General features: G+C 38.8%; 1 protein-coding gene across 1 annotated transcript in view; it reads left to right on the top strand.

Annotated features, from left to right (window-relative positions):
* LOC128702769 (G-protein coupled receptor GRL101) overlaps positions 1-26428 on the top strand; it is a 208386-nt gene that overhangs the window by 68506 nt on the left and 113452 nt on the right. The window contains exons 10-11 of the mRNA XM_070101807.1: positions 917-1033; positions 1163-1279. Coding sequence (XP_069957908.1) covers positions 917-1033; positions 1163-1279 — 234 coding nt within the window. The remainder of the gene's footprint in view (positions 1-916; positions 1034-1162; positions 1280-26428) is intronic.

The following is a 26428-nucleotide window of genomic DNA, read 5'->3' as shown; positions in this document are numbered from 1 at the left end:
CATGCATAGACCATAGTTCAAGGTCCCATCCATTCTTCTGTTAATTTATTGACAGTCATTCATATATATATATGTCGTGCCGAATAAGTAAAACTTGCGATTTTGGCTTAAGTAGCAATGCGCTTCTTGCCGAATAGTGCAAGCGAAAATTTGTGTATGTAATAATTTCGCAAAAATCATTCTGAAAGTAACGGAAAAAAATAGTTTATTTATTATTAAATTATTGTAAACTTCTATAAAATATATATAGTTGGGTTAGGCTAAATTAAATGCGCTTGTTATAATAAGGTTAGGTAAGTTTCCCGAGGTTCTTTTGGTACAAAATCATTAATTTTTATATTATAAATGAAAAAAATATATATTTAAATGTATAAGAGAAAATTTTAGAAGGGACTTAATTTTAAATGAGTTCTTGCAAACTGACCAGTTATACCTATTCGGCACGACATACATATTTGTGTGTGTGTTTGTGGAAAAAATACCACAGTGAAAATAGGAAATAAAACCTGAGCGCTTCCATGTGCACACTAAATAAAAATATAAACAAAACTTGCTGTGGTGGCGGAGTTTGAGCAGACAGAAACAGACTGCTTGACTGTGAACCCGGCAAACCAGTTCTCGGCCTAAATAACCGGAGGGTTTCACCTTTCGTCAAAATTTCGTTTCTACTTATGGTTTGTGACTTGTAAGTCATTGTGGGTATTGTTTGGGACGCAGCTAATAGAATTAGAGATTTTTTTATTATACTGCCGTTACATTTTTATGACAGTAAATTAGTAATTAGAGCAAACTGACAATGAAAGTAGTAAATTGCTACGATAGTTTAAGTGATAACTAGCAAGAGGTCCTAGTGGTCTGCAAACTATCGCAACCACTTTCTCAGTAAACTCATCCGAATCATCGTTCGTCCCCTCAGAGCACCCTGAGTGTAGTACTTCTGAATGGCGGTGTCTGAGTGGTCAGTGTATCCCCCGGAGTGGCCGATGTGACCTCAAATACCAATGTTTCGACAAGACAGATGAAATTGCGTGTGGTAGGTGCTGTAACTAGTCTCAGACAAGATCTAAACCTGTCTTAATCTAGGAAACTTTGCTATATATGCTTATACATGTATATATTATACACTAACTCTTGTTCATTGAGTGACTTTTGCTATCCACAGGAGAGGAGAGGTGTGACCCAGGAACGTTGAGGTGTGACACTGGACAGTGTATCATTCCGGACCTTTGGTGTGATTGGATCCCTGATTGTCCAGACGCCTCAGATGAGCGCTACTGTGGTGAGTATTGTAGTGGTAGTGATTCCCTGGTATTATGTTCTGTGGCTGGTGTAAGTACTGCAGCTGTTGTGGTAGTCAGATGTGTGCCGCCATGTCTGGGTAAGGACTAGGGCGGTAGTAGCCAGGTGTGAGGCCTCAGGACTGGGGTAAGAGAAGCTAATACACTCTTAATGATCCCTCTGAAAATAGTGTCTGCAGTGAAAGGCAGCATAAGGCAAATTGACTGCAAAACAAAGGCAGAGATCGTATTCCCAAAACAAACTACCGTCAACACAAGTGTTTACATAATATTCTTGCTGCCATGGCAGTGTTAGGCTGTGGCGTTTCCATCTGACTGCCTCAGCTGCCGAGTACATACGCTGTCGCTACCGCAAAGTACATACACTGCTTGTACTGTAGAGTACACACACTTCGTGTGTTGGCTCCTCGCCCAGTTTCTTTGGAAATAGTAATGTTTACCCCCCAAGAAAGGCTTACACTGGAGACAACCAATACCTGGCAAGCATTACATTGTTACGTAATGGAAAGCCTTTGTTTACGAAGAGCATTTCCTGCCTGCTGAGACTATCCCCTATAACTAAAACTTTAAACTAGTTACCAGTGCATAGATAAGGTTTATAGTGACTTAATCTTAAATTTAATACAACAAATTAATGTGAAGAGATAATGCTGTACTGATAATACCGAACTGTTAGTTTTGGTTGAATGGAACAGACGCTGTTTGTTCCCAGCCTCTACGGCTCTATCGTATTTAATTTTCCCATGAACAGAGTTATTTTTGGTCTCTTAGCTCTACACGGAGGAACTATATCCTAACCGTCCTGTTTATTTGGTAGTTGCCCTTTTATTTGCGTCTCTTATCTGGTCCATTGCAAAGATTAGTCTTTCAATTTTTCCTTGCAAAGCCTACTTAACCACCAGTCTTGGTGGTTTATCCCTTCTCTCTCTCTCTCTCTCTCTCTCTCTCCTCTCTCCTCTCTCCTCTCTCCTCTCTCCTCTCTCCTCTCTCCTCTCTCCTCTCTCCTCTCTCCTCTCTCCTCTCTCTCTCTCTCCTCTCTCTCCTCTCTCTCCTCTCTCTCTCTCTCTCTCTCTCTCTCTCTCTCTCTCTGGGGTAGTGTCCCTTACGTGTTGGTATATGAAGTTTTCCAGTACCACCTCCATCTTGGGCCTCCACATTTCTGGTCCTCCCATGTAACTCCAGGTTCAGTTAATTTCCTTGTGATTGAAGACACCCACAATCAGCAGCTTTGCCCTGCTCTCATGAGCGCTACAGGCTACTTCAGCCAGTGTCAACCATCGCTCTCGTACTCTCATCATACTCTTGCCTTAGCCTCCTGTTGTTGTGTGGTGGGTTATACATCACTGCAATTACCACATTGGGACCACCAAACTGATGTGTTCCTATTACGTAGTCTCTTGTTTCTCCTGTGTGTGTGGGGGGGGGGGTGTCGTGTCGTGACTTCCCTCACCATCGACTACATGTAGCGAGTGTTGCTTAGTACAGGTTAAGTAGAGTTTATGATCAGGCTGGATGTCACCAGGCTAGTACAACTATGTACCACGCTGCTTGTCACCAGGCTAGTGCAACTATGTACCACGCTGCTTGTCACCAGGCTAGTACAACTATGTACCACGCTGCTTGTCACCAGGCTAATGCAACTATGTACCACGCTGCTTGTCACCAGGCTAGTGCAACTATGTACCACGCTGCTTGTCACCAGGCTAGTGCAACTATGTACCACGCTGCTTGTCACCAGGCTAGTACAACTATGTACCACGCTGCTTGTCACCAGGCTAGTGCAACTATGTACCACGCTGCTTGTCACCAGGCTAGTACAACTATGTACCACGCTGCTTGTCACCAGGCTAGTGCAACTATGTACCACGCTGCTTGTCACCAGGCTAGTGCAACTATGTACCACGCTGCTTGTCACCAGGCTAGTACAACTATGTACCACGCTGCTTGTCACCAGGCTAGTACAACTATGTACCACGCTGCTTGTCACCAGGCTAGTGCAACTATGTACTAGCCTGGATGTCACCAGACTAGTGCAACTATGTTCTAGCCTGGATGTCACCAGACTAGTGCAACTATGTTCTAGCCTGGATGTCACCAGACTAGTGCAACTATGTTCTAGCCTGGATGTCACCAGACTAGTGCAACTATGTTCTAGTCTGGATGTCACCAGACTAGTGCAACTATGTTCTAGCCTGGATGTCACCAGACTAGTGCAACTATGTTCTAGCCTGGATGTCACCAGACTAGTGCAACTATGTTCTAGCCTGGATGTCACCAGACTAGTGCAACTATGTTCTAGCCTGGATGTCACCAGACTAGTGCAACTATGTTCTAGCCTGGATGTCACCAGACTAGTGCAACTATGTTCTAGCCTGGATGTCACCAGACTAGTGCAACTATGTTCTAGTCTGGATGTCACCAGACTAGTGCAACTATGCGTCAGACTCATGATCATCCTATACTAATATATCATTGTATATACTTAGATATATTATGGAATCCAAATTTCTCACCCTCTTTCCTCTTTTTTTTTTGTCTCCTAAATATTTATAATTTCCGTTGCCTCTGCTCTGGAATAAGGTATAAAAAAAAAATTCTTGTGTAAGGGCTGGACCATTCTGGAAGATGGCAATTTCCAAGTGATAGTAACTCCAGCTCTGCTGGAATGAAACCTTTCATTGAAGCTGCCGTAGCTGATGAACTTTGGAATGCTTAAGGATATCCTCATTGTAAACTGAAGTCTCCCAGCTCAGTCTGATACATTTCAAATTTCAACGATATGTACGTAACCCATCGTACGTGATAAATTGTTCCCACTGTGTATCATGCGCACTGCAGCTGTATTCGGTATTGCTAAACAGATAAGGACTCAGTGGGTGTTCTGGACAACCTTGATCACTGGCCATTAAATTCAACATGGAAGTCTGCCTGGATGGAATAACCATGCCATCCTCAGTCATAGACAATAACAGAAGCCGGCATGGAAATTACAGCTGGTTCCCGGAGAATCCGTTGTATACAGTGTTTCACCCAAGGCTGGGCTTTATAGAGTATACTTAATAAAGCGTAGTATTAAAAGGAGCATACGTGACAAAGCCCAGCCTTGGGTCTAACGTAATAAAAGGCTTCGTGCTGACAGTGGTTATATTTCCACAAGCAGGGAGCACTCGTTGCCCGAGAACTTTAATACCGTAGCAGCTACTGCTATTGTCCTGACCACCACACTGGCTCTCTGAACTTTCTGTAGTGTTTGAGTCTACGACAGGACATTTAAAAGATGCCAAGATGATAGAGACGTTGGTTCTAGCAGGCACTCGGCTTGGTCTAAAAGGAGGACATGGAAAAGTGGGAACACAGTAGCTTGGTGAGCCTGCTGTGCCTCCCAACAGGATGTTATCAGCTGAGCTACAGCCGACTTTCAACTCATCCTGATTTATGAGAAGGCTGCAACAGCTGACATGATCCAACATGATATGGAAGTACAGTTTGAGTAAATCACGACCAGGTGAGGTTTGAACCCATGTCCGTTGAATCCTAATATTCACAGGCCAGTGCGTTAACCACTCGGCCAGCTTGCTCTAACAAGATTCATCCAACTAGGAAAATTTCTTATTGAGTACAGTTTGGATAATATTCCTCAACCCTGGTCAGGTTCCGGTGATGGCACTAGATGCCCTAATAAAGGACCAGTACCGCATAATACCGAGAGGCTTCTATGGCGATAAGGAACATATACGGGGAGCACTTGGATGGCTCTACGTTAACACACTCTTGTGTTATTTAACTTCTTTGCTTTGAATATCCTCACATTAAGATACAAACGTGAATTATATACGAAATTGGTGTTTTCATAAAAAAATGTTAATTTGTCTCTTTACTAGTCTATCTTGCATATTTTGTCATTAAGTGATTAAAAAGTATTTAAAGCTTTAAATTACGCAAAATAAGCTGAAAAGTTATCAAGATCTCGTAGTAAAATATTTAACAAGATATTGTGTGCTCCGCAAAATTTTATGCCTGTCAAAAATGTCTTCAATTTTTAAGTTGCCTGACTAGATTCGAATGGCTGGAGAGGGCGCAATTGATGGGAGACGTAAAGTGTTATGTTGCAATAGTTATTAAGCTGGAGATGTAAGCGGCTTGAGGTGGGAATGTTCCTGGAATGTTCGGCTCTGTGGAAGGGAATGTGAGGTGGGGAGGCAGGAGCAGTGAACATAGCGTGTAATGTTCTACTGAGAACGGGGAGTTCTTAGGGAGGATGCAGGGACGTAGTGAAGATGAAGGAGGATTGATAGGTTGAAGTTGAGATGTGTACGGAGATACAGCGTAGAGTCGTAGACTGTAGTGAGGAAGGATGGGAAGACTGGAGGTGGGGAGAGAGAAAGCAGATTGTAGTTTGCAAGGGGTGAAGGATAGGGAGGTGGGTGTGCTGCCACTAGCTCAGTCATGGATGAACGACAGCAACAATCCTGGATGAACAATGAATGTTCATTACTGATGTTCAACGCTCGAGTCGTCACAGTAATCAAGTTTCCGGGAGGGAAAAAGTTGGATTAATTTGAGGATGTTCAACTGGTGAGTAATTATGACGCTGGTGGATCATCTGTGACACTGGTGAATCAACTGTGACGCTGGTGCATCAACAGTGACGCTGGTGCATCAACTGTGACGCTGGTGCATCAACTGTGATGCTGGTGCATCAACTGTGACGCTGGTGCATCAACTGTGACGCTGGTGCATCAACTGTGACGCTGGTGCATCAACTGTGACGCTGGTGCATCAACTGTGACGCTGGTGCATCAACTGTGACGCTGGTGCATCAACTGTGACGCTGGTGCATCAACTGTGACGCTGGTGCATCAACTGTGACGCTGGTGCATCAACTGTGACGCTGGTGCATCAACTGTGACGCTGGTGCATCAACTGTGATGCTGGTGCATCAACTGTGACGCTGGTGCATCAACTGTGACGCTGGTGCATCAACTGTGACGCTGGTGCATCAACTGTGATGCTGGTGCATCAACTGTGACGCTGGTGCATCAACTGTGACGCTGGTGCATCAACTGTGATGCTGGTGCATCAACTGTGACGCTGGTGCATCAACTGTGACGCTGGTGCATCAACTGTGACGCTGGTGCATCAACTGTGATGCTGGTGCATCAACTGTGATGCTGGTGCATCAACTGTGACGCTGGTGCATCAACTGTGACGCTGGTGCATCAACTGTGACGCTGGTGCATCAACTGTGACGCTGGTGCATCAACTGTGACGCTGGTGCATCAACTGTGACGCTGGTGCATCAACTGTGATGCTGGTGCATCAACTGTGACGCTGGTGCATCAACTGTGACGCTGGTGCATCAACTGTGACGCTGGTGCATCAACTGTGACGCTGGTGCATCAACTGTGACGCTGGTGCATCAACTGTGACGCTGGTGCATCAACTGTGACGCTGGTGCATCAACTGTGACGCTGGTGCATCAACTGTGATGCTGGTGGGTCAACTGTGACGCTGGTGCATCAACTGTGATGCTGGTGGGTCAACTGTGACGCTGGTGCATCAACTGTGACGCTGGTGCATCAACTGTGACGCTGGTGCATCAACTGTGACGCTGGTGCATCAACTGTGACGCTGGTGCATCAACTGTGACGCTGGTGCATCAACTGTGACGCTGGTGCATCAACTGTGACGCTGGTGCATCAACTGTGACGCTGGTGCATCAACTGTGACGCTGGTGCATCAACTGTGACGCTGGTGCATCAACTGTGACGCTGGTGCATCAACTGTGATGCTGGTGGGTCAACTGTGATGCTGGTGCATCAACTGTGACGCTGGTGCATCAACTGTGACGCTGGTGCATCAACTGTGACGCTGGTGCATCAACTGTGATGCTGGTGGGTCAACTGTGATGCTGGTGCATCAACTGTGACGCTGGTGCATCAACTGTGACGCTGGTGCATCAACTGTGACGCTGGTGCATCAACTGTGACGCTGGTGCATCAACTGTGACGCTGGTGCATCAACTGTGATGCTGGTACATCAACTCCTACAATATCTGTATAGTGATGGCAAGAAACAAAATGTGTAATATATATGTAAGATGTAGAATAATTTATTTGCCATAAACATACATACAGTGGAACCTCAAATATCGAACTTAATCCGTTCCAGGAGTTGGTTCTAAATTCGAAAAATCTGAAAAGCGAAGCAATATTTCACATAAATAATGGGAATACAATTAATCCGTTCCAGAAGCCCAAAAATCTTCACAAAAAATACATTTTATAGAGATTAATTATAGTTTTACATAGACAACAAATAGTGTTCAATTATGAATTTATTAAAAAAAACATCAAATAACATTTTTATTAATCTCTATTGAAGATTGGTGATGGCATCTGGAAGATAGGGAGGAGGAGAGAGGGAGTTGCGGTTAGTGTTTGGAAGGAGAATCCCCCTCCTGTCTACAGTCCTCTGTTTCTGTCTCACAAAATAACTGTCTACAGTCCTCTGTACATCCTGGCAAGCTCAACAAGTCTCACACCACTCTCATACTTCTGCATTATTTCCTTCTTCACATCTGTGGTGTTTCTCACTTTCTTTACCACAGGGGTATCACTAGCAAGTTTCTTTGGGCCCATTGTAGCTTATTTCACAGTCCCACAAGCACTAAACACAATGAAATAATCGTAAAATGTTTGGATGAGAGTGCAGGTTAGTGTTCACTCAGGCATCAACAAAACCAGACTGGCTCATGGCGCCTGCGTGGGGACGTGGACAGAGCGGGCTGCTGGACAGGTCCGGTACCCGGCTGTTCGAAAATAGAGGCACGTTCGATAATAGGGACAAAGTTGGTTCGAAAAAAGCGCTCTATTTTCAAAAAGTGCGATAAGGGATACGTTCGAAATTTGAGGTTCCACTGTAGTTAGACTTGTAATCTGGTCACTTATAATGTGTAATATATATATATATATATATATATATATATATATATATATATATATATATATATATATATATATATATATATATATATATATATATTATTATATTTTTTATTATCACACTGGCCGATTCCCACCAAGGCAGGGTGGCCCAAAAAACAAAAACTTTCACGATCATTCACTCCATCACTGTCTTGCCAGAAGGGTGCTTTACACTACAGTTTTTAAACTGCAACATTAACACCCCTCCTATTATATAATATATATATTATATAATATATAATATATATTATATATATATAATATATATTATATATATATAATATATATTATATATATATATAATATATATTATATATATATTATATATATAATATATATTATATATATATTATATAATGTCGTGCTGAATATATAAAATTGGTCAATTAGGAAGAACTCGTTTAAAATTAAGTCCTTTATAAAATTTTCTCTTGTACATTTAAAGATTTTTTTTTTTCATTTATGTTAATGTAAAAGTTAATTTTGTACTAAAAGAACCTTAGAAAGCTTGCCTAACCTTATTATAACAAGCGCAATTTAATTTAGCCTAATCCATCTAAATATATTTCAGATAAGTTTACAATAATGAACAAACACCATGAAATATATTTTTTTCGTTAGGTTCTTAATGTTTTTTTTTTTTTTTACGAAATTATTGCATACACAAATTTTCACTTGCCTTATTCGGCAAGAAGAGCGTTGCAATTTAAGCAAGTTTTTTCCGTATTCGGCATTAAGAGAGAATGAATCAAAGTAGAATGACATGGAGAGCGTATAAATCTGTAGGGAAAGGAAGGCGGGGTAGGGGTCTTCCTCGGAAAGGTTGGAAGGAAGGGGTAAGGGAGGTTTAGTGGGCGAGGGGCTTGGACTTCCAGCAAGCGTGCCTGAGCGTGTTCGATAGGAGTGAATGGAGACGAATGGTATTTGGGACCTGACGATCTGTTGGAGTGTGAGCAGGGTAATATTTAGTGAAGGGATTCAGAGAAACCGGTTATTTTGTATAGCTGGACTTGAGTCCTGGAAATGGGAAGTACAATGCCTGCACTCTAAAGGAGGGGTTCGGGATATTGACAGTTTGGAGGGATATGTTGTGTATCTTTATACGTATATGCTTCTAAGCTGTTGTGTTCTGAGCACCTCTGCAAAAACAGTGATTGTGTGAGTGAGGTGAAAGAGTTGAATGATGATGGAAGTATTTTCTTTTTAGGGATTTTTTCTTTTTGGGTCACCCTGCCTCTGTGGGAAACGGCCAACTTGTTGAAAAAAAAAATATTGCGTGTATGCTTGTTATTGGAGGACTATAATAATTTGTCAATATTGAAAAGCCCATTTATTGACAAAAATGCGCGCGCGCGCGCGCGCGCGCGCACACACACACACACACACACACACACACACACACACACACACACACACACACACACACACACACACACACACACACACACACACACACACACACACACACACTCATCTCATACCTCACCTTTATGAAGCAATTATATTCACAGTTAAACTCTCTTCCTTAAATACCTCTAAATAACATTGTTTTTCTATTCATTAGGCCTATTTCTTTCCCCCCTGTTACAACTCTTAAGTATCAATTCCTGTGGTTTTTATCATTCACTAAATATTTTGATCTATTTCGCTTTATATTTCAGTTTAGTTTCATTTGAAAAATCTTATTTTAAAATTAATTTTTGAATAATGAACGTAAGTTTTTGCTATGGTAATTATAGCTCAGAAATAATGTAATGTCCTTCATATAATTTATTATTGATAAAAAGAAATTTTTTTATTAGATATATACCTCTGTACTGTGTGATATACCTCTGTACTGTGTGATATACCTCTGTACTGTGTGATATACCTCTGTACTGTGTGATATACCTCTGTACTGTGTGATATACCTCTGTACTGTGTGATATACCTCTGTACTGTGTGATATACCTCTGAACTGTGTGATATACCTCTGTACTGTGTGATATACCTCTGTACTGTGTGATATACCTCTGTACTGTGTCATATACATCAGTACTGTGTGATATACATCTGTACTGTGTGATATACCTCTGTACTGTGTTATACATCAGTACTGTGTGATATACATCAGTACTGTGTGATATACATCAGTACTGTGTGATATACATCAGCACTGTGTGATATACATCAGTACGGTGTGATACACATCAGTACTGTGTGATATACATCAGTACTGTGTGATATACATCAGTACTGTGTGATATACATCAGTACTGTGTGATATACCTCTGTACTGTGTGATATACATCAGTACTGTGTGATATACATCAGTACTGTGTGATATACATCAGTACTGTGTGATATACATCAGTACTGTGTGATATACATCAGTACTGTGTGATATACATCAGTACGGTGTGATATACATCAGTACTGTGTGATATACATCAGTACTGTGTGATATACATCAGTACTGTGTGATATACATCAGTACTGTGTGATATACATCAGTACTGTGTGATATACATCAGTACTGTGTGATATACCTCTGTACTGTGTGATATACATCAGTACTGTATATACATCAGTACTGTGTGATATACATCAGTACTGTGTGATATACATCACACTGTGTGATATACACTCAGCACTGTGTGAGTGATACCTGACTAGTACTGTGTGATATACATCAGTACTGTGTGATGTACATCAGTACTGTAGCACATACAGATATACATCAGTACTGTGTGATATACTCAGTACTGTGTGATATACATCAGTACTGTGTGATACACTGCACTGTGACAGTATCTGTACTATATACATCAGTACTGTGTGATATACATCAGTACTGTATATACACTAGCATGTGATATACATCATACTGTGCAGATATACATCAGTACTGTGTGATATACCTCTGTATCATGATATAGACAGTACTGTGTGTGATATACTCTGTACTGTGACATACATCAGTATCCAGATATACATCATGCATCTGTGTGATATACATCATACTGTGTGATATACATCAGCCACTGTGTGATATACATCTGTACTGTGTGATATATATCAGCCCTGTATCAGTGATATACATCTGTACTGTGTGATATACATCAGTACTGTGTGATATACATCTACTGTGTGATATACATCAGTACTGTGATATATCGCATGTGTGATACCTCGTACTGTAGATATACATCTGTACTGTGTATACACTGTGTGTGATATACATCAGTACGTGTGATATACCTGTACTGTGATACATCAGACGTGATATAGATGTACTAGATATACATCAGTACTGTGTGATATACATCACTCAGTATTACATCTGTGTAATATACTCAGTACTGTGATATACTCGTATGTGTGATATACTCAGTACTGTGATATACATCAGTATCAGTGTTATACATCAGTACTGTGTGATATACATCAGTATGTGATATACACAACGGGATACATCAGCATGTGACATACTATCAGTACTGTGTGATATACATCATACTGTGGATATACATCATACTGTGTGATATACATCACATTCAGTGATATACATCAGTACTGGATACATCATACTGTGATACATCTACTGTGTGATATACATCATATGTGTGATATACTCAGTACTGTGTGATATACATCAGTACTGTGATATACTCACTGTGTGATATACATCTGTACTATGATATACTCTGTACTGGTGATATACATCAGTACTGTGTGATATACCCTGTACTGTGTGATATAATCAGCAATTGTGATATACTGTACTGGATATACACGTACTGTGATATACCTGTACTGTGTGATATACACAGTACTGTGTGATATATCTGTACTGTGTGATATACATCAAAGTACCCTGTGTGTATACATCAGTACTGTGGATATACTCAGTACTGTGTGATATACTCAGTACTGTGATATACCTCTGTATGTATACATCAGTACTGTGATATACTCAGTACTGTGTGATATACACATACTGTGATATATGTACTGTGTGATATACTCTGTACTGTGGATATAACTGGTACCTGTGTGATATACACAGTACTGTGTGATATACATAAGTACTGTGTGATATACCTGTACTGTGTGATATACATCAGTACTGTGTGATATACATCAGTACTGTGTGATATACATCAGTACTGTGTGATATACATCAGCACTGTGTGATATACATCAGTACTGTGTGATATACATCAGTACTGTGTGATATACATCAGTACTGTGTGATATACATCTGTACTGTGTGATATACATCAGTACTGTGTGAGTACTGTGTGATATACCAGTACTGTGTGATATACCTCTGTACTGTGTGATATACATCTGTACTGTGTGATATACCTCTGTACTGTGTGATATACATCAGTACTGTGTGATATACCTCTGTACTGTGTGATATACATCAGTACTGTGTGATATACCTCTGTACTGTGATATACATCAGTACTGTGTGATATACATCAGTACTGTGTGATATACATCAGTACTGTGTGATATACCTCTGTACTGTGTGATATACATCAGTACTGTGTGATATACATCAGTACTGTGTGATATACATCAGTACTGTGTGATATACATCAGTACTGTGTGATATACATCAGTACTGTGTGATATACATCAGTACTGTGTGATATACATCAGTACTGTGTGATATACATCAGTACTGTGTGATATACCTCTGTACTGTGTGATATACATCAGTACTGTGTGATATACATCAGTACTGTGTGATATACCTCTGTACTGTGTGATATACATCAGTACTGTGTGATATACATCAGTACTGTGTGATATACATCAGTACTGTGTGATATACCTCTGTACTGTGTGATATACATCAGTACTGTGTGATATACATCAGTACTGTGTGATATACATCAGTACTGTGTGATATACATCTCTGTACTGTGTGATATACATCAGTACTGTGTGATATACATCTGTACTGTGTGATATACATCAGTACTGTGTGATATACCTCAGTACTGTGTGATATACATCAGTACTGTGTGATATACCTCTTTACTGTGTGATATACATCTGTACTGTGTGATATACATCAGTACTGTGTGATATACCTCTGTACTGTGTGATATACATCTGTACTGTGTGATATACATCAGTACTGTGTGATATACATGTGTGATATACATCTGTACTGTGTGATATACCTCTGTATCATCAGTACTGTGTGATATACATCAGTACTGTGTGATATACCTCTGTACTGTGTGATATACATCAGTACTGTGTGATATACATCAGTACTGTGTGATATACATCAGTACTGTGTGATATACCTCTGTACTGTGTGATATACATCACTGTGTGACATCTGTACTGTGTGATATACATCAGTACTGTGTGATATACCTCTGTACTGTGTGATATACATCAGTACTGTGTGATATACCTCAGTACTGTGTGATATACCTCTGTTGCTATTGTTGATATACACCTCAGTGCTGTGTGATATACCTCTGTAATCTGTGTGAGTCTACCCATCTGTACTGTGTGATATACCCTCTGTACTGTGTGATGTACATCAGTACTGTTGTGATATGCCATCTGTACTGTGTGATATACATCAGTACTGTGTGATGATATGCCTCACCCCAGTACTGTGATATACATCAGTACTGTGTGATGCTATCACATCAGTGCTGCAGCCAGCATTCCCATCAATTTTGTGTGATGTACTCTGGTGCTGTGTGATATTGCATCTGTGCTGTACCGATCATACATCAGGTACTGTGTGATGTGCTCATCAGTACTGCTGTGATATACCTCTGTACTGTGTGATGTACATCTGTACTTGTGTGATATACATCAGTACTGTGTGATATGCCCTCTGTGCTGTGTGATATGCATTCGGTACTGTGTGATACTACCATCAGTGCTTTGTGTGATATACCTCTGTACTGTGAGTATACATCAGTACTGTGTGACACACCTCTGTACTGTAGTGTGACACACCTCTGTACTGTAGTGTGACACACCTCTGTACTGTAGTGTGACACACCTCTGTACTGTAGTGTGACACACCTCTGTACTGTAGTGTGACACACCTCTGTACTGTAGTGTGACACACCTCTGTACTGTAGTGATATACTCAGTACTGTGTGATATACCTCTGTACTGTGTGATATACCTCTGTACTGTGTGATATACCTCTGTACTGTGTCATATACATCAGTACTGTGTGATATACATCTGTACTGTGTGATATACCTCTGTACTGTGTTATACATCAGTACTGTGTGATATACATCAGTACTGTGTGATATACATCAGTACTGTGTGATATACATCAGCACTGTGTGATATACATCAGTACTGTGTGATATACATCAGTACTGTGTGATATACATCAGTACTGTGTGATATACATCAGTACTGTGTGATATACATCAGTACTGTGTGATATACATCAGTACTGTGTGATATACATCAGTACTGTGTGATATACATCAGTACTGTGTGATATACATCAGTACTGTGTGATATACATCAGTACTGTGTGATATACATCAGTACTGTGTGATATACATCAGTACTGTGTGATATACATCAGTACTGTGTGATATACATCAGTACTGTGTGTTATACATCAGTACTGTGTGATATACATCTGTACTGTGTGATATACATCAGTACTGTGTGATATACATCAGTACTGTGTGATATACATCTGTACTGTGATATACATCAGTACTGTGTGATATACATCAGTACTGTGTGATATACATCAGTACTGTGTGATATACATCAGTACTGTGTGTTATACATCAGTACTGTGTGATATACATCAGTACTGTGTGATATACATCAGTACTGTGTGATATACATCAGTACTGTGTGATATACATCAGTACTGTGTGATATACATCAGTACTGTGTGATATACATCAGTACTGTGTGATATACATCAGTACTGTGTGATATACATCTGTACTGTGTGATATACATCAGTACTGTGTGATATACATCAGTACTGTGTGATATACATCAGTACTGTGTGATATACATCTGTACTGTGTGATATACATCAGTACTGTGTGATATACATCTGTACTGTGTGATATACATCAGTACTGTGTGATATACATCAGTACTGTGTGATATACATCAGTACTGTGTGATATACATCAGTACTGTGTGATATACATCAGTACTGTGTGATATACCTCTGTACTGTGTGATATACATCAGTACTGTGTGATATACATCAGTACTGTGTGATATACATCAGTACTGTGTGATATACCTCTGTACTGTGTGATATACATCTGTACTGTGTGAGATACCTCTGTACTGTGTGTACTGTGTGATATACCTCTGTACTGTGTGATATACATCAGTACTGTGTGATATACATCTCTGTGTGATATACATCTGTACTGTGTGATATACCTCTGTACTGTGTGATATACCTCTGTACTGTGTGATATACTCTGTACTGTGTGATATACCTCTGTACTGTGTGATATACATCAGTACTGTGTGATATACATCAGTACTGTGTGATATACATCAGTACTGTGTGATATACATCAGTACTGTGTGATATACATCTACTGTGTGATATACCTCTGTACTGTGTGATATACATCAGTACTGTGTGATATACATCTGTACTGTGTGATAAACCTCTGTACTGTGTGATATACATCTGTACTGTGTGATAAACATGAGGAGTGTGTGATATACATCAGTAGTGTGTGATATACCTCTGTACTGTGTGATATACGTCAGTACTGTGTGATATACATCAGTACTGTGTGATATACATCAGTACTGTGTGATATACATCATCAGTACTGTGTGATATACCTCTGTACTGTGTGATATACATCTGTACTGTGTGATATACATCAGTACTGTGTGATATACCTCTGTACTGTGTGATATACATCTGTACTGTGTGATATACATCTGTACTGTGTGATATACATCAGTACTGTGTGATATACATCAGTACTGTGTGATATACATCAGTACTGTGTGATATACATCAGTACTGTGTGATACATCAGTACTGTGTGATATACATCTGTACTGTGTGATATACATCAGTACTGTGTGATATACATCAGTACTGTGTGATATACATCAGTACTGTGTGTTATACATCAGTACTGTGTGATATACATCTGTACTGTGTGATATACATCAGTACTGTGTGATATACATCAGTACTGTGTGATATACATCAGTACTGTGTGATATACATCAGTACTGTGTGATATACATCAGTACTGTGTGATATACATCAGTACTGTGTGATATACATCAGTACTGTGTGATATACATCAGTACTGTGTGATATACATCAGTACTGTGTGATATACATCAGTACTGTGTGATATACATCAGTACTGTGTGATATACATCAGTACTGTGTGATATACATCAGTACTGTGTGATATACATCAGTACTGTGTGATATACATCTGTACTGTGTGATATACATCAGTACTGTGTGATATACATCAGTACTGTGTGATATCCATCTACTGTGTGATATACATCAGTACTGTGATATACCTCTGTACTGTGTGATATACATCAGTACTGTGTGATATACATCAGTACTGTGTGATATACATCAGTACTGTGTGATATACCTCTGTACTGTGTGATATACATCAGTACTGTGTGATATACCTCTGTACTGTGTGATATACATCAGTACTGTGTGATATACATCAGTACTGTGTGATATACACTGTGTGGTATACATCAGTACTGTGTGATATACCTCTGTACTGTGTGATATACATCAGTACTGTGTGATATACATCAGTACTGTGTGATATACATCAGTACTGTGTGATATACCTCTGTACTGTGTGATATACATCTGTACTGTGTGATATACATCTGTACTGTGTGATATACCTCTGTACTGTGTGATATACATCAGTACTGTGTGATATACATCAGTACTGTGTGATATACCTCTGTACTGTGTGATATACATCAGTACTGTGTGATATACATCAGTACTGTGTGATATACATCAGTACTGTGTGATATACCTCTGTACTGTGTGATATACATCTGTACTGTGTGATATACATCAGTACTGTGTGATATACCTCTGTACTGTGTGATATACATCAGTACTGTGTGATATACATCAGTACTGTGTGATATACCTCTGTACTGTGTGATATACATCAGTACTGTGTGATATACATCAGTACTGTGTGATATACATCAGTACTGTGTGATATACCTCTTTACTGTGTGATATACATCTGTACTGTGTGATATACATCAGTACTGTGTGATATACCTCTGTACTGTGTGATATACATCAGTACTGTGTGATATACCTCAGTACTGTGTGATATACCTCTGTACTGTGTGATATACATCTGTACTGTGTGATATACCTCTGTACTGTGTGATATACATCAGTACTGTGTGATATACATCAGTACTGTGTGATATACCTCTGTACTGTGTGATATACATCAGTACTGTGTGATATACATCAGTACTGTGTGATATACATCAGTACTGTGTGATATACCTCTGTACTGTGTGATATACATCTGTACTGTGTGATATACATCTGTACTGTGTGATATACATCAGTACTGTGTGATATACCTCTGTACTGTGTGATATACATCAGTACTGTGTGATATACCTCAGTACTGTGTGATATACCTCTGTACTGTGTGATATACATCAGTACTGTGTGATATACCTCTGTACTGTGTGATATACATCAGTACTGTGTGATATACATCAGTACTGTGTGATATACATCAGTACTGTGTGATATACATCAGTACTGTGTGATATACCTCTGTACTGTGTGATATACATCAGTATTGTGTGATATACCTCTGTACTGTGTGATATACATCAGTACTGTGTGATATACCTCTGTACTGTGATATACCTCTGTACTGTGTGATATACATCAGTACTGTGTGATATACATCAGTACTGTGTGATATACATCTGTACTGTGTGATATACATCTGTACTGTGTGATATACATCAGTACTGTGTGATATACATCAGTACTGTGTGATATACATCAGTACTGTGTGATATACCTCTGTACTGTGTGATATACATCAGTACTGTGTGATATAAATCAGTACTGTGTGATATACATCAGTACTGTGTGATATACATCAGTACTGTGATATACCTCTGTACTGTGTGATATACATCAGTACTGTGTGATATACATCAGTACTGTGTGATATACATCAGTACTGTGTGATATACATCAGTACTGTGTGATATACATCAGCACTGTGTGATATACATCAGTACTGTGTGATATACATCAGTACTGTGTGATATACATCAGCACTGTGTGATATACATCAGCACTGTGATATACATCAGCACTGTGTGATATACATCAGTACTGTGTGATATACATCTGTACTGTGTGATATACATCAGTACTGTGTGATATACATCAGTACTGTGTGATATACATCAGCACTGTGTGATATACATCAGCACTGTGTGATATACATCAGTACTGTGTGATATACATCAGTACTGTGTGATATACATCAGTACTGTGTGATATACATCAGTACTGTGTGATATACATCAGTACTGTGTGATATACATCTGTACTGTGTGATATACCTCTGTACTGTGTGATATACATCTGTACTGTGATATACATCAGTACTGTGTGATATACATCAGTACTGTGTGATATACCTCTGTACTGTGTGATATACATCTGTACTGTGTGATATACATCAGCACTGTGTGATATACATCAGTACTGTGTGATATACATCTGTACTGTGTGATATACATCAGTACTGTGTGATATACATCAGTACTGTGTGATATACATCAGTACTGTGTGATATACATCAGTACTGTGTGATATACATCAGCACTGTGTGATATACATCAGTACTGTGTGATATACATCAGTACTGTGTGATATACATCAGTACTGTGTGATATACATCTGTACTGTGTGATATACATCTGTACTGTGTGATATACATCAGTACTGTGTGATATACATCTGTACTGTGTGATATACATCAGTACTGTGTGATATACATCTGTACTGTGTGATATACATCAGTACTGTGTGATATACATCAGCACTGTGTGATATACATCTGTACTGTGTGATATACCTCTGTACTGTGTGATATACATCAGTACTGTGTGATATACATCTGTACTGTGTGATATACATCAGTACTGTGTGATATACCTCTGTACTGTGTGATATACATCAGCACTGTGTGATATACATCAGCACTGTGTGATATACATCAGTACTGTGTGATATACCTCAGTACTGTGTGATATACATCTGTACTGTGTGATATACCTCTGTACTGTGATATACCTCTGTACTGTGTGATATACCTCTGTACTGTGTGATATACATCAGTACTGTGTGATATACATCTGTACTGTGTGATATACATCTGTACTGTGTGATATACCTCTGTACTGTGTGATATACCTCTGTACTGTGTGATATACCTCTGTACTGTGTGATATACCTCTGTACTGTGTGATATACATCAGTACTGTGTAATATACCTCTGTACTGTGTGATATACATCAGTACTGTGTGATATACCTCTGTACTGTGTGATATACATCTGTACTGTGTGATATACATCAGTACTGTGTGATATACCTCTGTACTGTGTGATATACATCAGTACTGTGTGATATACCTCTGTACTGTGTGATATACCTCTGTACTGTGTGATATACCTCTGTACTGTGTGATATACCTCTGTACTGTGTGATATACCTCTGCACTGTGTGATATACCTCTGTACTGTGTGATATACATCAGTACTGTGTGATATACCTCTGTACTGTGTGATATACGTCAGTACTGTGTGATATACATCAGTACTGTGTGATATACATCAGTACTGTGTGATATACCTCTGTACTGTGTGATATACATCAGTACTGTGTGATATACCTCTGTACTGTGTGATATACATCTGTACTGTGTGATATACCTCTGTACTGTGTGATATACCTCTGTACTGTGTGATATACCTCTGTACTGTGTGATATACCTCTGTACTGTGTGATATACATCAGTACTGTGTGATATACATCAGTACTGTGTGATATACATCAGTAATGTGTGATATACATCAGTACTGTGTGATATACATCAGTACTGTGTGATATACATCTGTACTGTGTGATATACATCAGTACTGTGTGATATACATCAGTACTGTGTGATATACATCAGTACTGTGTGATATACATCAGTACTGTGTGATATACATCTGTACTGTGTGATATACATCAGTACTGTGTGATATACATCAGTACTGTGTGATATACATCAGTACTGTGTGATATACATCAGTACTGTGTGATATACATCAGTACTGTGTGATATACATCTGTACTGTGTGATATACATCAGTACTGTGTGATATACATCAGTACTGTGTGATATACATCAGTACTGTGTGATATACATCTGTACTGTGTGATATACATCAGTACTGTGTGATATACATCAGTACTGTGTGATATACATCAGTACTGTGTGATATACATCTGTACTGTGTGATATACATCTGTACTGTGATATACATCAGTACTGTGTGATATACATCAGTACTGTGTGATATACATCAGTACTGTGTGATATACATCAGTACTGTGATATACCTCTGTACTGTGTGATATACATCAGTACTGTGTGATATACATCAGTACTGTGTGATATACATCAGTACTGTGTGATATACCTCTGTACTGTGTGATATACATCTGTACTGTGTGATATACATCTGTTCTGTGTGATATACATCTGTACTGTGTGATATACATCTGTACTGTGTGATATACCTCTGTACTGTGTGGTATACATCAGTACTGTGTGATATACCTCTGCACTGTGTGATATACATCAGTACTGTGTGATATACATCAGTACTGTGTGATATACCTCTGTACTGTGTGATATACATCTGTACTGTGTGATATACATCTGTACTGTGTGATATACATCTGTACTGTGTGATATACCTCTGTACTGTGTGATAATCAGTACTGTGTGATATACCTCTGTACTGTGTGATATACCTCTGTACTGTGTGATATACATCAGTACTGTGTGATATACATCTGTACTGTGTGATATACATCAGTACTGTGTGATATACCTCTGTACTGTGTGATATACCTCTGTACTGTGTGATATACCTCTGTACTGTGTGATATACATCAGTACTGTGTGATATACCTCTGTACTGTGTGATATACCTCTGCACTGTGTGATATACATCAGTACTGTGTGATATACCTCTGTACTGTGTGATATACATCAGTACTGTGTGATATACCTCTGTACTGTGTGATATACATCAGTACTGTGTGATATACCTCTGTACTGTGTGATATACATCAGTACTGTGTGATATACCTCTGTACTGTGTGATATACCTCTGTACTGTGTGATATACATCAGTACTGTGTGATATACCTCTGCACTGTGTGATATACATCAGTACTGTGTGATATACCTCTGTACTGTGTGATATACATCAGTACTGTGTGATATACCTCTGTACTGTGTGATATACATCAGTACTGTGTGATATACCTCCGTACTGTGTGATATACCTCTGTACTGTGTGATATACATCAGTACTGTGTGATATACATCAGTACTGTGTGATATACATCAGTACTGTGTGATATACCTCTGTACTGTGTGATATACATCAGTACTGTGTGATATACATCTGTACTGTGTGATATACCTCTGTACTGTGTGATATACATCTGTACTGTGTGATATACATCAGTACTGTGTGATATACATCAGTACTGTGTGATATACATCAGTACTGTGTGATATACATCTGTACTGTGTGATATACCTCTGTACTGTGTGATATACATCAGTACTGTGTGATATACCTCTGTACTGTGTGATATACATCAGTACTGTGTGATATACCTCTGTACTGTGTGATATACATCAGTACTGTGTGATATACATCAGTACTGTGTGATATACCTCTGTACTGTGTGATATACATCAGTACTGTGTGATATACATCTGTACTGTGTGATATACATCAGTACTGTGTGATATACATCAGTACTGTGTGATATACATCAGTACTGTGTGATATACATCAGTACTGTACTGTGATCTGTACTGTGTGATATACATCAGTACTGTGTGATATACATCAGTACTGTGTGATATACATCAGTACTGTGTGTTATACATCAGTACTGTGTGATATACATCTGTACTGTGTGATATACATCAGTACTGTGTGATATACATCAGTACTGTGTGATATACATATACATCAGTACTGTGTGATATACATCAGTACTGTGTGATATACATCAGTACTGTGTGTTATACATCAGTACTGTGTGATATACATCAGTACTGTGTGATATACATCAGTACTGTGTGATATACATCAGTACTGTGTGATATACATCAGTACTGTGTGATATACATCAGTACTGTGTGATATACATCAGTACTGTGTGATATACATCAGCACTGTGTGATATACATCAGTACTGTGTGATATACATCAGTACTGTGTGATATACATCTGTACTGTGTGATATACATCAGTACTGTGTGATATACCTCTGTACTGTGTGATATACATCAGTACTGTGTGATATACCTCTGTACTGTGTGATATACATCTGTACTGTGTGATATACCTCTGTACTGTGTGATATACATCAGTACTGTGTGATATACTGTGATATACATCAGTACTGTGTGATATACATCAGTACTGTGTGATATACATCAGTACTGTGTGACTGTGTGATATACATCAGTACTGTGTGATATACATCAGTACTGTGTGATATACATCAGTACTGTGTGATATACACTGTGTGATATACATCTGTACTGTGTGATATACAACACTACTGTGTGATATACATCAGTACTGTGTGATATACATCAGTACTGTGTGATATACATCAGTACTGTGTGATATACCTCTGTACTGTGTGATATACATCAGTACTGTGTGATATACATCAGTACTGTGTGATATACATCAGTACTGTGTGATATACCTCTGTACTGTGTGATATACATCTGTACTGTGTGATATACATCAGTACTGTGTGATATACACTGTGTGATATACATCAGTACTGTGTGATATACATCAGTACTGTGTGATATACCTCTGTACTGTGTGATATACATCAGTACTGTGTGATATACATCAGTACTGTGTGATATACATCAGTACTGTGTGATATACCTCTTTACTGTGTGATATACATCTGTACTGTGTGATATACATCAGTACTGTGTGATATACACTGTGTGATATACATCAGTACTGTGTGATATACCTCAGTACTGTGTGATATACCTCTGTACTGTGTGATATACATCAGTACTGTGTGATATACATCAGTACTGTGTGATATACATCAGTACTGTGTGATATACCTCTGTACTGTGTGATATACATCTGTACTGTGTGATATACATCTGTACTGTGTGATATACATCAGTACTGTGTGATATACCTCTGTACTGTGTGATATACATCAGTACTGTGTGATATACCTCAGTACTGTGTGATATACCTCTGTACTGTGTGATATACATCAGTACTGTGTGATATACCTCTGTACTGTGTGATATACATCAGTACTGTGTGATATACATCAGTACTGTGTGATATACATCAGTACTGTGTGATATACATCAGTACTGTGTGATATACATCAGTACTGTGTGATATACCTCTGTACTGTGTGATATACATCAGTATTGTGTGATATACCTCTGTACTGTGTGATATACATCAGTACTGTGTGATATACCTCTGTACTGTGATATACCTCTGTACTGTGTGATATACATCAGTACTGTGTGATATACATCAGTACTGTGTGATATACATCTGTACTGTGTGATATACATCTGTACTGTGTGATATACATCAGTACTGTGTGATATACATCAGTACTGTGTGATATACATCAGTACTGTGTGATATACCTCTGTACTGTGTGATATACATCAGTACTGTGTGATATAAATCAGTACTGTGTGATATACATCAGTACTGTGTGATATACATCAGTACTGTGTGATATACCTCTGTACTGTGTGATATACATCAGTACTGTGTGATATACATCAGTACTGTGTGATATACATCAGTACTGTGTGATATACATCAGTACTGTGTGATATACATCAGCACTGTGTGATATACATCAGTACTGTGTGATATACATCAGTACTGTGTGATATACATCAGCACTGTGTGATATACATCAGCACTGTGATATACATCAGCACTGTGTGATATACATCAGTACTGTGTGATATACATCTGTACTGTGTGATATACATCAGTACTGTGTGATATACATCAGTACTGTGTGATATACATCAGTACTGTGTGATATACATCAGCACTGTGTGATATACATCAGTACTGTGTGATATACATCAGTACTGTGTGATATACATCAGTACTGTGTGATATACATCAGTACTGTGTGATATACATCAGTACTGTGTGATATACATCTGTACTGTGTGATATACCTCTGTACTGTGTGATATACCTCTGTACTGTGTGATATACATCTGTACTGTGTGATATACATCAGTACTGTGTGATATACCTCTGTACTGTGTGATATACATCTGTACTGTGTGATATACATCAGCACTGTGTGATATACATCAGTACTGTGTGATATACATCTGTACTGTGTGATATACATCAGTACTGTGTGATATACATCAGTACTGTGTGATATACATCAGTACTGTGTGATATACATCAGTACTGTGTGATATACATCAGCACTGTGTGATATACATCAGTACTGTGTGATATACATCAGTACTGTGTGATATACATCAGTACTGTGTGATATACATCTGTACTGTGTGATATACATCTGTACTGTGTGATATACATCAGTACTGTGTGATATACATCTGTACTGTGTGATATACATCAGTACTGTGTGATATACATCTGTACTGTGTGATATACATCAGTACTGTGTGATATACATCAGCACTGTGTGATATACATCTGTACTGTGTGATATACCTCTGTACTGTGTGATATACATCAGTACTGTGTGATATACATCTGTACTGTGTGATATACATCAGTACTGTGTGATATACCTCTGTACTGTGTGATATACATCAGCACTGTGTGATATACATCAGCACTGTGTGATATACATCAGTACTGTGTGATATACCTCAGTACTGTGTGATATACATCTGTACTGTGTGATATACCTCTGTACTGTGATATACCTCTGTACTGTGTGATATACCTCTGTACTGTGTGATATACATCAGTACTGTGTGATATACATCTGTACTGTGTGATATACATCTGTACTGTGTGATATACCTCTGTACTGTGTGATATACCTCTGTACTGTGTGATATACCTCTGTACTGTGTGATATACCTCTGTACTGTGTGATATACATCAGTACTGTGTAATATACCTCTGTACTGTGTGATATACATCAGTACTGTGTGATATACCTCTGTACTGTGTGATATACATCTGTACTGTGTGATATACATCAGTACTGTGTGATATACCTCTGTACTGTGTGATATACATCAGTACTGTGTGATATACCTCTGTACTGTGTGATATACCTCTGTACTGTGTGATATACCTCTGTACTGTGTGATATACCTCTGTACTGTGTGATATACCTCTGCACTGTGTGATATACCTCTGTACTGTGTGATATACATCAGTACTGTGTGATATACCTCTGTACTGTGTGATATACATCAGTACTGTGTGATATACATCAGTACTGTGTGATATACATCAGTACTGTGTGATATACCTCTGTACTGTGTGATATACATCAGTACTGTGTGATATACCTCTGTACTGTGTGATATACATCTGTACTGTGTGATATACCTCTGTACTGTGTGATATACCTCTGTACTGTGTGATATACCTCTGTACTGTGTGATATACCTCTGTACTGTGTGATATACATCAGTACTGTGTGATATACATCAGTACTGTGTGATATACATCAGTAATGTGTGATATACATCAGTACTGT

Source organism: Cherax quadricarinatus, chromosome 79 (genome assembly GCF_038502225.1).
Source record: "Cherax quadricarinatus isolate ZL_2023a chromosome 79, ASM3850222v1, whole genome shotgun sequence".
In the NCBI taxonomy this organism is placed as follows: Eukaryota; Metazoa; Arthropoda; class Malacostraca; order Decapoda; family Parastacidae; genus Cherax; species Cherax quadricarinatus.
The sequence above is the reverse complement of the archived record's forward strand: the minus strand, read 5'-3'. Positions and strand labels throughout refer to the sequence as shown.